Source organism: Maniola hyperantus, chromosome 16 (assembly GCF_902806685.2).
Source record: "Maniola hyperantus chromosome 16, iAphHyp1.2, whole genome shotgun sequence".
NCBI classification, from domain to species: Eukaryota; Metazoa; Arthropoda; class Insecta; order Lepidoptera; family Nymphalidae; genus Maniola; species Maniola hyperantus.
The window spans coordinates 13,502,989-13,519,384 of record NC_048551.1 but is presented as its reverse complement, the minus strand read 5'-3'; the positions used below and the strand labels follow the sequence as shown (position 1 = coordinate 13,519,384).

At 40.2% G+C, this 16,396-nt stretch overlaps 1 protein-coding gene across 1 annotated transcript in view; it reads right to left on the bottom strand.

Moving 5' to 3' along the window:
- Positions 1-14,620, bottom strand: part of LOC117989602 (echinoderm microtubule-associated protein-like 2) — a 38,055-nt gene extending 23,435 nt beyond the window's left edge. Inside the window, 6 exon segments of the mRNA XM_069503882.1 lie at positions 2,362-2,436; positions 4,301-4,441; positions 6,834-6,971; positions 7,679-7,787; positions 8,621-8,812; positions 14,419-14,620. Of these exon segments, the coding sequence (XP_069359983.1) occupies positions 2,362-2,436; positions 4,301-4,441; positions 6,834-6,971; positions 7,679-7,787; positions 8,621-8,812; positions 14,419-14,500 (737 nt within the window). The 5' untranslated portion in view covers positions 14,501-14,620.
- Positions 14,621-16,396: the final 1,776 nt, after the last annotated feature.

Here is a 16,396-nt window from a genome sequence, read left to right as displayed (position 1 = left end):
CCTACCTATGTACCATTGTAGGTATGTACCTAAATCCTAATATCTTTAACTACAACCCGAAACAAGAGTGAATAGGCATCTTCTAGGTAAACGCGTCCCATCTTAGGCCGAATCATCACTTTCCATCAGGTGTGATTGTGGTCAAGCGTTTGCCTATAATGAATTTAAAAAAAAAATCTTAATATAAAACAAAAAATGTTTCTAACTTCATCACTTTCCATCAGGTGTGATTGTGGTCAAACGTTTGCCTATTATAATGAATAAAAAAAAATCTTAATATATAACAAAAAATATTTCTAACGATGTCCGTTGTGGATTTTGAAACCAGCCTACCGATGTGCCCCAAACCAATTATATTAGAAATGCAATAATGCGAAGATGATAGTAGAGGGTTTTTAGCGTAGTAGCACCCGCTGGGTATCCGCTAGTAAAAACAAAAAAAAAACAGCTAAATAAAGTGTTTGTCAAAGTCAAAGTCAAATGATTTATTCAAAATAGGTAATTAATAACTCTTTTTGAAAGTCAGATGTTGGATTTCTAAGATATAGTGGTGATAATTATTTCGCAAACTTAAAACTAAAGCTACGAGGGTTCCAAACGCGCCCAGGTCTGAGAAGAGCCCACAACAAACTCAACTTTGATTTATGTTTGTCTGAACTCTGAATGCTATTAAATACCACTTGACAGCTAAGACGGCAGCTTTATTGGAAACAATAAACGCTAACAAATAGCTGCGTAGGTGTTTTCATACAGCTTTTTTTATTGTTAGATACAAAAGTTATTTTTGTGACAGTACAGTACAAAACCGAAGTAAATTATCATAGTGAATTGGTAATTTACCTGTAAAATTATCTAAATCAGCATTACTTAACTTTTACCTAAAACTACAAAACAGTGCTACTTCGTAGGAAATCCTTTCAGAAGATGCACACTCATCATCATCATCACTATCATCATCAACATAGGTCTCTTGTAGGGACTTCTACACGCCACGGTCTTGCGCCGCCTGGATCCAGCGGCTCCCTGCGACTCGTCTGATATCGTCCGTCCACCTAGTGGGGGGTCTTCCAACGCTGCGTCTTCCGGTGCGAGGTCGCCATTCCAGCACCTTGGGACCCCAACGTCTATCGGTTGAACAAACTATGTGCCCTGCCCATTGCCACTTCAGCTTCGCAACCCGTTGAGCTATGTCGGTTACTCTAGTCCCCCTACGGATCTCCTCATTTCTTATTTGATCACGTAGAGAAACTCCGCACATAGCTCTCTCCATCGCCCGCTGAGTGACTCTGAGCTTTCTTATACACACACACTCATGCTCAACGCTTATAGGTACCTACGGTTAAATTTAAAATACTTTTAAAATATAATTAGCTCCGTAAATGAAAAACGTCAAACTATTTTTCACTACAAAGGAATATAAATAAATTGTTAGTAAAAGTAGGTAGTATTACAACAATCATAAAATCCACAATACCTCGTACACTTGGTGTCACGTAAATATACCTCTGAAGCCTACGCATGTGTATAATCGTCATTAGTCGATGGGTAGGTATAATATGTATAATATTATGGTATAATTCTTTGTCACGCTGCCACGAGCCTACTGCAGTAGTAAGATCGTTAAATCACCCACAGCGCAGTTTCAATGATATATTATAGATCGTAAAAAATGACTCCTCACGCGCCATTTTTGCACTATGGGTCAACTGTCATCTCAAAAGTTACGGTTCACCTTTAAAATAAGCACTAAAATCGTGCTTTTGACATGAAATTTGACACAAAAAGTTAAAATGGCGCGTGAGGAGTTAAATTTTACGCGTTATAGGTACTACCCGTGCGCAATAAGTTGTGACCTGGGGGGCGGTGACGCCACAGACGCGTGGTTGTACTGTAGACAAAAATCGGAGCGCCTCATCGTAGCGTGACGTGTTAGCAAGTACGAGACTAAGATGTTAAAAAAATGACGTTGTCTACAGTACAACACGGGAGCTTGAGGGGAAGTTACAGGGGAAGCTGGCGGAGGGTTGCATTCCAGGCGAGTCTCAACTTATCGCGCACGAGTAGTAGTTACTCAGATATTTTTACATGTCACCAATTGTAGCGAGAAGTTAGTACCGTATTACCAGTGGCGTGCAGGTCATAGAGGCATAAATGCACTGCTTACCGCAGTTGTAATAGCTCAATGCATATTTTTCATTATGACCTGCCAGTAAACAGGTTCCTACCTAACTAATGCATACCCTGGCTTCAAACCCAGTGCACGCCACTGCGTATTACCAACATTCTAACCAAATACGAGACCCAATCCCCACCACCAGTAAAGCGTCACCCTTAACCACCACCGTAATAATTGGATCTTACCCGTGCTTCAAAATGGATCCGTTTTGCGTTGATTGCTTAGAATACAAATTTAGCAACGACTTGGTGGTTGTAAACCTATGGGAATAACCAAACAGGTGTCACAAACTGCAAAGCTTATGATATTTCTTATATAGAGTATAAGCTTCATCTTTGTCCACTTAATCTCATCTAAGATTGCAATTAATACTAGAAAATTATCTATGTAAGTACATAAAAATCACACAATTCTAATCTCCCTCAGATAGGTAACTTCACAGACATACGCACCCTTAGATCAAAACTGTTTCAAGTCAAAAAAACTTTTTTCAGAAATAAGAAAATCGATTTTTTTATAATCAGTAAAAGAAAAAATTATCCTGCTTTGTTACATAAAGAATAAAATTACCTAGGTACTACATTTTTCCTACATAAGACCTTTGATTGATCAGAAACTGACGTTTTATCAAAAGGCAAGGTTTTTGAGTTGAAACAGTTTTGATTTAGGGATGCGATATTATGTAAATTAAAAAAAGTCTATTGCGGTATTAACATATTTACTTTTGTATTCTATCTAGATATTTTGAGATAATTAAACACCTTATAACGACCACTATATTATGGCGCAAGGATGTGCCATCAATATTAATGAACCCTATGAAGTAAATACTTAAACGCCATGACAATTTATATTGCAAATTTCAATTAACCTTATATAGATTTTAACTAATTAACAATCCTAGTTCCAGATAAGTATAAGTCCCGCAAATTGCTAATGCGCGTGGTCGCTATTTTAGTGACTTCAGCACTAGACTGAAGTTTCGAGCTGATGGTATATTTTTACTTAAATATACGTCAAATGACAAACATCGAAATGACGTCATTTCGATGTTAATGAGACATGGTTCCAGCGCAATAGCAATTTGCAGTTAAGGCTACCTTTTTCTGCACTCAAATCCATCTAGAAATTCAACTTATATGAACTCTACATAATATGAAGATGAAATCTGAAGATCTACAAGTAAGCCTATAAAGCATAGGTAGTACACGTCACGAAAGTTGAAACTATTGACTGCACCGGTTAAAACTGCGTGGAAGTAGGTGCTATACGTAAACGCTGTAAGGGCGTTTGTGCACTCATCCGTATTCGGTTCGTATCCGTGATTCTTCGAAGTGACCGATTCGTATTTTATACGGATCCGTCAAGTCACGGATGAGTGCACAAACGCCCTAAGAATGAGGAATCATACAAAAGTTTAGGCATGTCGCATTATATCTTGGTAAGTTACGGTCGCATAGCATCGTTGGAGTTCTTGCAGGAAGAATTTCTAACACCACGTAAGTCAAAATTTGCAACTATACAGAAAGCCAAAAAACTTGCTGTTTCCAGTACCCTTAGTATAAGATTTTACGTCTCACTAAACGTTGCTAGAAATCGAGTTGAAACACAATAACATCAAAGTAAAATGGACCTAAAGAGTCTTGAATTAAAGTCAAAAATTCACTGCCACTGAATTTAATTTCGCGACGTTTCCGCTTGGAGCGCTGGCTGTAGATGTGTACACAAACTTGAGCTTTAAAACAAGGCATTTAAGATCCAGTTTACTATAACGTGGAAGTGTTTCGACGCTCGAATACTATCAACGTTGGTAAAACATAAAATCTCGTACTAAGCGTACGGATGTTTGGGTTGTTATTGATACCGTGCAGTTTCTTATTTAACTGACTTCAAAAAGGAGAAGGCTCTGAATTCGTCGTTTTTCCTCGAAGAAAGAAGAGAAGGTTTCTTGAGAATAATTCCCCCCCCCCCCCCCCCCCCCCCCCCGTAAAGAAAAAAAAGGGTAAGACGACCTAGCATATTATACGCTGCTTTTTTACGGGCTTTACGAATGTGCGCGGCGAAGCTCATTTTCCTACAGTTTTAACTCTGGTGACGCGCACTGTTACAGTTGGCTCCACTGACCTCGCACTGGGCAGGAGTCCCTGCGCGTTGAAGTCGCCCGTGGAGCTCCATCTCTTGGTGAGGCTGGTGGCGGCCGGCGACGGAGACTGCGCCTCTCGAGACTCTTGGCGACTGGCCGCTGACGTCGAGTTATTGCGAGATCTACATTACAGTGAGCACTATAAGCGATGATCATGATCATGTAGCCGTTGGGCAGTTGGTGCACTCATTCGTATTCGGTTCGTATCCGAAGTGGCCGTCATACAAATACGTTCTCATTCGATTCGTATTTTTACGGAATCCGTGATTTCACGGATGAGTGCACAAACGTCCTTTCTTTGATTTGTACAACCACTTTTATAAGTTACTAGCTGATGCTCGCAAGTCGCGACTTCATCCGCATGGACTACACAAATTTCATATTTTATTCTCTTAGGGGTTGAATTTTCAAAAGTCCTCTTTTAGTGGATGTCTACGTCAGAATAGCTATCTGAATGCCAAATTTCAACCCAATCCGTCCAGTGGTTTGTGTTGTGTTTGATATAATAGATCAGTCAGTCAGTCAGTCGCCGTTTCGTTTTATTTTATACTAGCTTATGCTCGCGACTTCGTCCGCGTGGACTACACAAATTTCAAACCCCTATTTCACCCCCTTAGGAGTAGAATTTTCAAAAATCCTTTCTTAGCGGATGTCTACGTCATAATAGCTATCTGCATGTCAAATTTCAGACCGATCCGTCCAGTCGTTTGAGCTGTGCGTTGATAGATCAGTCAGTCAGTCAGTCAGTCAGTCACCTTTTCCTTTTATATATATAGAAGACTAGCCGATGCCCGCGACTTCGTACGCGTGGATTTAGGTTTTTAAAAATCCCGTGGGAACTCTTTGAGTTCCTGGGATAAAAAGTAGCCTATGTCCTTCCCCGGGGTGTAAGCTGACTCTTTACCAAATTTCATCAAAATCGGTTGAACGTTTTTTGCCGATGTGACTTGTAAAAGTGGTAGTACCTAGATCGAGTATTTTGAGGCAAAATGACTGCGAAATGAAGTCTAAATCAGATCTACATGGTGAACCCTAGGTCTCCTAGCACTCAACTTAATCTGGCAACCTGTTGCAATAATAATAAATAAATAATTTTTATTTCAGGCAATGAAAATACAACCCATAACAATATACACAGTATGAAGCGGATTAAATTAATATTAGAATCGATTAGAATATAATATAAATGTAAAAAAAAAAAATGATGATATCATGGAGCTACCTTGCTACAACCCCATAAAAATACAATTTTTGATGAAGATAGATATAATTAAAGACAAAGAAAGATACAATAACAGGTATAATTCATAAATTTTAAGTTCTCACGCGCCATTTTAACTTTATGTGTCAACTATGATGTCAAAAGTACGATTTATAAAGGTGAATCGTACTTTTAACGTGACAGTTGACACATAGAGCTAAAATGGCGCGTGAGTTCTTAAAATGTATGGTCTATTATAAAAAAATGTGAAATGTTTAAATCTCAATTAATCTTATACGTACTTGTAATAACAAACAAACGATTACAAGATCATTGTATTGATTAGAAAATGACTATTTACAAAAGGCTTAACGCAACAAGTCATAAGCCCGGTTTATTGCAAGAATTGTATTGCAACGCCTAGATTTGAAATCTGTCTGTGTTCTGCTTAACAAATAAAACAATCAACCTCAAAACAGGCGTACTACAAAAAGTTATTATTTATTTAGATATGCAAAGTTACGCTCATTGAATTTATAGGAACTATTTATTTAGATATGCAAAGTTACGCTCATTGAATTTATAGGAACTATTTATTTAGATATGCAAAGTTACGCTCATTGAATTTATAGGAACTATTTATATAGATATGCAAAGTTACGCTCATTGAATTTATAGGAACTATTTATATAGATATGCAAAGTTACGCTCATTGAATTTATAGGAACTATTTATTTAGATATGCAAAGTTACGCTCATTGAATTTATAGGAACTATTTATTTAGATATGCAAAGTTACGCTCATTGAATTTATAGGAACTATTTAAGATAAGCCCCATGTTTGTGTTTTACTTAAATTGATCGTATCCAAATTATCACGATTCATGAATAACTTATCATACTTACTTGCTAGCTACTTGCTAGATATCGATGTTCCCAACATACCAATTTTTAGCCCTAGAAATATTGTGACCTTGAATGTCTATTTTGACCGGACTATGATATAATTTATATCCCGTAGTGTTACTGAGCTTTAGACACAGCGAATCACGACTGAGTATGCTGTGAAGGCCCTACTGGCCGCTACAACTGCGTCACCGGGTGGGGTGGCGAGCGCGAGGCTTCGCCTGGGGGTGAGCCCTAGGGCTCAAAGAATTTTTTTTTTTTTAATTGGAGAGGTCGGAGGGCAACGTCCTCCAAAAGGCGCTTCCTGTGAGGCTCGGACCACGGCTGAGGATGACGTCGCGTTGGGATGAATTGGTTGGTTGGACTGGTTAGTCCGTACGCCTGCGAGCCCGTGTGAGCTTGGTTACCTGTAAGGTTGTACGGTGTGTGGCGTGTGGGGCGCGGGGGTGGCGCGGGGCGAGGGGGAAGGGGCCGGCGACAGAGAGGAGGAGGACGCGGGTGAATCCGACTGTAGGGAGCCGGTCGACTGGTGCTGTGGACCGCGTCTGGAAAATAAGGTGACTTTATAAAACACTTTCATTTAATACTAGCTTATGCTCGCGACTTCATCCGCGTGGACTACATAAATTTCGAACCCCTATTTCACCTCCTTAGGGGTTGAATTTTCAAAAATCCTTTCTTAGCGGATGCCTACGTCATAAAAGCTATCGGTATGCCAAATTTCAGCCCGATCCGTCCAGTAGTTTGAGCTGTGCGTTGATAGATCAGTCAGTCAGTCAGTCAGTCAGTCAGTCAGTCAGTCAGTCAGTCAGTCAGTCAGTCAGTCAGTCAGTCAGTCAGTCAGTCAGTCAGTCAGTCAGTCAGTCAGTCACCTGTTCCTTTTATATATTTAGAAGATTCTTTCTTTTCTTTCGAGTTTTCTTTATGTGAGCATTCTTTGAAGCATGTATTTAACTAACGGCCGCACTCAGAGTCGCTTAATCGTTACTTAAGTTTAGTTAAAACGAGACAGAGCTATATCTCTCATATAAATCTGTCTCGTTTTAACTCAATCTTAAGTAACGATTGGCGACTCTGAGTACGGCCGTAAGCTCTGTTCATTAAAGTACCGGTTCCTCGAAAGGAAAAAGGAACCCTTATAGCCTTGTCTGTCTGTCGTACCTGTCAAGAAAACCTATAGGGTCCTTCCCGTTGACCTAGAATCATGAAATTTGGCAGGTAGATAGGTCTTTCAATTTAAGTAGGTAAGTACCTTTGTGACAGTGAGGAGGCGCTGGAGCCATAGCTGGAGGTACGTTTGACGCTTTCTCTGTAAGAGGGCTGCCTGATCCTCAGCTCACGCGTGGGAGTGCCGGTGCTTCCTGGAAGGCACAAAAAATAACTTAGTTTCTTATTGGTTTGGTAACTATGGCGTCCTTGAAGATTCAATCTTGTGAGCGAAGATCATCATCATCATCATCATCATCATCATCATCATCATCATCATCATCATCATCATCATCATCATCATCATCATCATCAACCGATCGACGTCCACTGCTGGACATAAGTCTCTTGTCTCTTGTAGGGACTTCGAGCGAAGATAAAGGTCACAAAAATCTTAATTTTCATAGAACAATAACTTCATCCAGCTTTTTTTAAAGTCAGATACAAGTTAGCCCTTGACTGCTATCTCACCTGGTGTTAAGTGATGATGCGGCTAAGATGGGAGCGGGTTAACCTGGAAGGAGTAAGTATGGCGGTTTTTATTAAACCCACGTCACTTTGGTTTCTACGCGGCATCGTACTGGAACGCTAAATCGCTTGGCGGCACGGCTTTGCCGGTAGAGTAGTAACTAGCCATGGCTGAAGCCCCCCATCAGACCAGACCAGAAATTGAGAAATTATGAAATTTTGCATAAAATTATGCAAACAATGGATATGACTTTCTTTTCTTTTTCTTTTCTTTTTTTTTAAAAAGAATATTAGCCATGTTAAATGACTAATATTCCCCTTTCCTCTCCAACTAAGCGTCTAGCTTGTGGTAGGAGTAGGTACGACAATAGTGCAACGGGCGGGGTTTGAACCGTCGACCTTTCGGTTTTCAGTCCACTCCTTTACCCGTTGAGCTATTGAGGCTCTCTTGACTGACTTCCACCCCGTCCAGAAACTGACGAGAATGAATGGAGGAGTGAATGAATGAAATGAGGTTTACCTGAATAAGTAGTCCCATTCCTCTGTGCGCCAGAAGTGGCGGGAGCTCTGCCTTCTAGCGCGTTCAGTCTTCGCAGAGCATCAGCGAGGGTGGAGCGGAGACACAGCAGTTCCTCCGCCTGCCTCGAACATCGCACTTCTAGTTCTGCCACTCGCGCTGCCAGGCCCGCGCCTTCGCTCTCTAGCATTTCATCTGGAAAGACAAATAATGATGTTTACATTTACTTCATCATCATCATCATCATCATCTGCTGGACATAGGTCTCTTGTAGGGACTTCCACACGGTCTTGTGCCGCCTGGATCCAGCGGCTCCCTGCTACTCGTCTGATGTCGTCCGTCCAACTAGTGGGGGGTCTTCCAACGCTGCGTCTTCCGGTGCGAGGTCGCCATTCCAGCACCATGGGACCCCAAAGTCTATCGGTTGTACGAACTATATGCCCTGCGCATTGCCACTGCAGCTTCGCAACCCGTTGAGCTATGTCGGTTACTCTAGTTCTCCTACGGATCTCCTTATTTCTGATTTGATCACGTAGAGAAACTCCAAGCATAGCTCTCTCCATCGCCCGCTTAGATTTACTTAATTCTGCTTAAAAACCTTTACTGGCACAATGAAGCAAACAAAAAATTCAACGTCCACTCGGGGCTCTAAGTTTCCGGTAGACAATGACAGCCATTAGAATACGTAATTTGAGTTTCTGCTTCTATCTATTCTAGTATCAGTTCCTTTCACGTGACACCATGGCCCATCTACAGGGTTACAGCAAAATAGGACACGATCCCGTTAAGGGTTTATAGTACAGGACACTAGCTATCAAACGACCCCTAAAGTGCTTATGCGAAAGTGTATCGTTTTCGAGTTATTCATTTTTTTATTTAGGCAAACGGGTGTTTGCTGCTCACAAATTTTTACAGAATGTGTATTTCTTTTGCCGCTATAATAACAAATACTAAAAATCACAAAACAGCTACCGTGAAAATTAAAAAAAAAAACCTGTAGCCCTGTATATCAAGGGTTAGTTTAGATCAACCAATAAACCTTTTATGCGTTGATCTAAATTCTAAACCAACCCTTGATATGGTTCAGTTCAGGGGAATTTAATTTTTTCGAAAAGACTCTTGTAACCTCAGAAAACTTGTGAACCATTTTAATGTATTATAGGATGCGCGATCAAACAAACAGTTCAATCCAACACATATCGAGAAAATTCAATTTATTTAATAAAACTACAAGTAGGTATTTATACTTTATAGTAGAAAATATTGCGTTTTATTTTCTAGCGTAAACAACTCGAAACTGTGACCATGCGACTACTAAGGTGTTGTTATAACAGATTGCTATCATTAGCAATGACGATACTTAGAATACAAAGAAACCATCGATGGCACAAGCTTGAATCTTTGTTTTCGAACTAGTTGTTATGTAGTTGTAGGTAGTTGTTATCTACTAGGTATACAATACTGATTAACATTGTTTATTATTAGTTAAAAACATGGATTAGAATTATTTAAAATTTTCTCGTATTTTTAACCGACTTCAGAAAAGGTTGTCACGTCGGAATCTTTTTTTTAGGGTTCCGTACCTCAAAAGGAAAACTGATCCCTTATAGGATCACTTTTTTGTCTGTCTGTCTATCCTGAAGTGATCCTATAAGGGTTCCGTTTTTCCTTTTGAGGTATGGAGCCCTAAAAATAGGCAGTCTTTTTACCACCAAGCTATAGGGTCTCCATAATCATGTCATTGCAACTCTGCAATACAGTATGTCACATTGAATGGCAGTTAATTGTTGTAATTGTTGTATTGTTGGAACAATGGCGGCAACGATCGGCGACTCTGTACCACTGACCTCAAATGTTTTGTGTGCACTGCAGCACTATAGGCGGTTACACAAGCATCAGCTAATCCTTGCGTCAGATGACCTTGCTCAGTAAACAAACAGTGATTACAATCGGGCTATACAATAAAATATCTACATTCCAGATAACCCAGCGAGAAAGTGTTATTCTTACGGACTGTGTAATACTGCTGGCCCTATTGGGCGTTACAACGTCACCGGTGGGTTGGGCGCCAGAATGGGCTTGAGCCTATGGCTCGACGACATCGGAGGGTAACGTCGTCCTAAGGACGCCTCCTGTGAGACTCGGACGTCGTCTTAGGATGACGTTATGACGAATGGTGCGTGGGGCTGAGATGATTTATCCGCACGCCCTCAAAACGTGGTAAGGGGCCAAGGCCGGGTGACGTTAGAAATGGGAGCCTCGTCTTCGCCGGCGAAGACTCTGTGCTGTAGTTGGTGTATTACCCAGTCGTAACTGCAAGGGAGTATTGTCAGAACGCCTAGTTGATCAAGGAAGAGTAGATGACACCAGAGTATGTGGTAGAGCGCCCATGTAATGAACAGACTAAGTATGTGGTAGAGCGCCCATGTAATGAACAGACTAAGTATGTGGTAGAGCGCCCATGTAATGAACAGACTAAGTATGTGGTAGAGCGCCCAAGGTAGAGCGCCCATGTAATGAACAGACTAAGTATGTGGTAGAGCGCCCATGTAATGAACAGACTAAGTAAGGGCTGCGATGGACGTCTCGTTACATGAGTGCCCAAGGAAGGCAGCCATCAGGGTGAAATGGAGACGCATAGCATTGCAGTGATGACCACGACCGCTCTGCCAAAAGCGTAGCTACTGAACCATTGTACGGGCTTGCATTCTCACTTTCTATGACGCGACCAATGACAATAATATGTATCCACTGAACATCTAGCTGTGATAGTCTAGTGGTTAGGACGTCCGCCTTCTAATGGGAGGACGGGGGTTCGATCCCGGGCACGCACCTCTCACCTTTTCGGAGTTATATGTGACTTGCTGTAACGGTAAAGGAAAACATCGTTAGGAAACCTGCATGTCTGAGAGTTCTTCATAATGTTCTCAAAGGTATGTGAAGTCTACCAATCCGCACATGGCCAGCGTGGTTAGACTATGGCCAAATCCTTCTCACTCTGAGAGGAGACCCGTGCTCTGCAGTGAGCCGGCGATGTGTTGATCATGATGATGATGATGATGAACATCTAGTAGTTCAAGGTAGAGTAGAGGGCACCAGGCACCAGAACACGTAGCAGATCGTGGCAAAGCACAGCACTGACGACCACGACCGTTCTGCCAAGAGACAACAGAGAAGAGACAAACAAGGTAGTTATGCAATGCAACCTATACAATAAGGTAACAAAAACAAACACCTAAGTCCTAACAAGAGTCTGTCAAGTGGCGACAGAATAGTAACAAGTAGTTGCCGACACTCCACGTACGCGATGTCGCAACACGCGACACTTGTGAACTAGCCGCTCGTGAAGGACACACATTCTATTCCTTATATACCTTTTACAATAAAATCCCGCAAACTATTTTGGACTTACCTTTGCACAAGTTTAAAAAAACCTATTAAGGTAGCTCAGTTCGGTGCTTTCTCCATACAAACGTAGGAGGGAAAATACAACAATATTCGATATTGTACGCCCAAAACTAAGAATTATATCGATTTATCTCGTCATTATCTAGGTTTATTGATATATAAAATATTGAAAAAAATATTGATTTAAAAGTTACGAGGCTCAAAAGATTTCTATTTTAACACTAAATTAATGACAACTTTGGGCGTAAATAAATAAGATTAGGGATATGAAAATTCTAAATCAATTTATCATTAGACGTTGTTTATTTATTCATTAGTTGAAATAACTTTACTTTGCAAACATAAATTCAGCAGTTTTTTCTCAAAAAAACTTTTCCTAAACCCTTTTCGCGCACTTGATTTCAGTGAAAATCATCGTGCCTCTCAACTTTCTCATACAATGTCAAGTGAAAAGCAAACATGTTACCCACGTGCGCTGCCAATTTCGGTCGAGCGTCCTGCGTCACCTTAAAATATGCTCCTGAAAAAAGCATATTACACAATTGAAGATTATCTAAATGATAAAAGAGCGTGGATTTGAGCTGCAGCTCGTTCCAGCAACGCACAAGACTGCAAATACTATTTTATACATGGCATAATCTTGTACCTATATCAAATATTTGAAAAGAGCAACCGCCGAGTTTCTTGCTGGTTCTTCTCGGTAGGAAAGGCATTCCGAACCAGTGGTAGATGCATCCGACTATTCGTAAGCACTTGTAAAAGTTTATTCGAATAAAAAAGATTTTTATTTATTTATTTATTTATTCTGTTTTGTTGACTATTTAATTTTTGCAACGGACACTCCTATGTTTTTTTATACTTTAGTAAATAGCTAAAAGTAACGTCTAAAGCATAGATTAATTATTGGTTTCGCTAATGGTCTAAAGTAACATTTCTGCGTAGTTACTCTATAGAGTTTCTTAATAGAAGTATCGTCAACTAGTCAAATCATTTGTTCAAATTGGGTACCATTGTACAATTTTTGATTGTCAATTGTTGAATTTTTAAGATTTTTTTAAATAATAAAAATGGCGAGCAAGCGAGCAGGCGGGTCATCCGATGTTAAGTGATTACCGCCGCCCATGAACATTTGCAGTAGCAGAGGAACCACCAATGCGTTGCCAATTTGTAAGATAATGATATAATGGTGATAATTAATTACGTAAACTTAAACCTAAAGCTCGGACATTTTGGAACAAATAAAAATCAGGATCCCTCGCCTTGCTGCAAGATTACGTGAAAAACGTCTCTTTCACGTTCCGTATACGCGAACCTTATCATGTAGCTATTCACCCGTTCCTCGCATGCTTAAATGCTATAATGACATTTGTGTGTCAGGCGCTAGTGATGTAGATATTTTCCATGACAAACTAACCAAATTTAAAAAAAAAATTATTTCTGATCAAATTGGAGACCATTAATAGTGGATATTTTGTTAGTTATATTTTGTTAAGTAGGTATATCTATATTTTTCTTTAAATTTAAATTCCTTTACATATTTAACTATTTTATTTTTACCTACTGTTAATCTGTCAAGTTACTCTGTACGTTATTAAGTATGTCTGTTATTAAGTTAATCTATACTTTAATCTGTTAGTCTGTAAGTTAGTGCATGTTAGTTTATAAGCAAAGTTTCACCTGTAATTGACGACCATACTGTTTATTGTATGTATTTAAATGTGCGGTCTTTTATGTATGGAAGTTGTCGGTGATAAATAAATTAAAAAAAAAAAAAAAAAAGCTACGAGGGTTCCAAACGCGCCCGGGTACAGTTATAAATCTTCTTCTTTGTCGTATCGCTCTTGGCAGAGCGGTCGTGGTCATCACGAGGCAACGTCTTTGAGGGCAGATGTTATATGCCTCACGAGTATTCGCCATTTCTCCCTGCTGGCTGACAGCCTGGTACACTCGTACAAAGGACCGCCCACAGCAGACTTAATTTGGTCGGTCCATCGCATGGGTGACCTTCCTCGCCCTCTGGTGCCCTCCACCCTGCCCTGCACGACAAGACGCTCAATGGAGTCACTCTCACGCCGGGAGACGTGTCCGAAGAATTTTAATATGCGACTCTGTACTATCGACGAAAGTCGTTTTTTAATGCCGAGTTCTTGGAGTATAGAAATGTTGGTACGAAATTCGGTCCATGAGACTCCTAGCATGCGCCTCCAGCACCACATCTCCAGAGCATCAATCTTCTTCTTCTCGACCAGTCGCAAAGTCCACGTCTCCGCAGCGTATAAAAATATGGGGAAAACAAGTGTTTGAACGAGCCGGATCTTCGTAGCTTTTGTAATGTTCCTGTTCTTCCATATTATACAGTTATAAATAGCTCATCAAAATGGTGGAAAACTCACGCCAAGCCGCGTACACATCGTTCATGGTGTCGCCAGGGGAGTCGCTGGCCCTGGAGCGTCGGGATTCAGCATGACCCTCCATGTGACACTCACTTTTATCATACACTGTTATGCACCATGCTTTATTTATCTACTTCTTTAGATACTTATAGTATAAAAATCTCAAGTAAGAACTTTTATTTTGTACATAGTTATGTCTGCAGTCGTATTAATAAGAAGAATTTAAAGATTTTTCTGATAAGAATTGTCTTATTATAAACATTTTAAAAAGTATTGGGCAACTGATTTCCTAAAAAATATTAACTCTCTGATAAGTGTTAAGTGTGATAAAATGGTGTTAAATATAGTTTACTACCGGCAAAGCCGTGCCGCCAAGCGATTTAGCGTTCCGGTACGATGCCGTGTAGAAACCAAAGGGGTATGGGTTTAATAAAAACTGCCATACCCCTCCCAGGTTAGCCCGCTATCATCTTAGACTGCATCATCACTTACCAAGAGATTGCAGTCAAGGGCTAACTTGTATCTGAATAAAAAAAATAAAAATAAAAAAAACTAGCAACCCGCCCCGGCTTCGCATGGGTGCAACGTAGATACTAATGTGGTGTCATTGAGGTGTCATTGCCTCGGAAACTCTCAAATGAGAGGATTTTTTTCCGACCTAATTCACATTATTTCAATTTCTCTAGGGATCTCAAATTTTTTGAGATTTAAACTATACCTACAAACCTTCCTCTTGAATCACTATCTATTGGTGAAAACCGCATTAAAATCCGTTGCGTAGTTTAAAAGATCTACGCGTTCATACATACATACAGACGCGGGAAGCGACTTTATTTTATACTAGCTTATGCTCGCGACTTCGTCCGCGTGGACTACACAAATTTAAAACCCCTATTTCATCCCCTTAGGGGTTGAATTTTCAAAAATCCTTTCTTAGCGGATGCCTACGTCATAATAGCTATCTGCATGCCAAATTTCAGCCCGATCCGTCCAGTAGTTTGAGCTGTGCGTTGATAGATCAGTCAGTCAGTCAGTCAGTCACCTTTTCTTTTTATATATTTAGAAGAAGAAGAAGACTATGTAGATGTAGAAGTTGTACTTAAAGCTCTGACGCGTACCTATCTACGGAGCGGAGTGGAGATGAGGCGAAGCGAAGGCGAACAACAACTTGACTTAGTTGCGTACTTTGACAGGCGGTTGTACGCCGCCGCTATGCCAAAATAAAATAATTTCGTGTAATTACTGCAGGCAGAAAATAATGTACATCGACCTTTAGAATGAGATTTCGGCTTTGTAGACTGTTGTCTCTGTCACTCATACCTATGTGACGTTTTGTCGGCCTTAACGACAAAGACAATGCTAGCAAAACCGCTATCACTTTCTAAAGGTCGTTGTACCTTATTTTCTGCCGCGTACTGTAAGAGTTATAGACTCTGCCACTCCACTCGGCAGGTGTGCTTTGCGCCTTAAATATCTAGTTAATTAGTAGCCTAGCTGACAGAAAAAACTAAGGACTACTCGAAGTCCAAGTCAACACATGGTGAAAAGGAGGATGTTCTCATAATCGTAACTTATCAAAGAAATAAATTAAGATAACTTTTACGCATATTACGTGACAAATCTGTTAATTATTCAAATTCGGTATTTCACATTCCGTTTCCACGTGACACTTTCTCAAATAACGAGGAATTCGGTGCTAACGGTACAATGCAGTATGTGAGAAGCGCATCTTGAATATTTACATACACAATCGACACCGACCCACCAATAACTGTACCCGTAGTACAAGATTTTACGTCTCACCAAACGAAACCAAATTCGAGAGTCGAAATATTTCCGCGTTACAGTAAAATGGACCTAAACAGCCTTGAATTGAAGTCAAATATTCAATGCCACTGATTTTAATTTCGCAATGTTTCCGCTTGGAGCGCTGGCTGTAGAAGTGTAGAGAAACTTGAGCTTTAAAACAAGGCACATA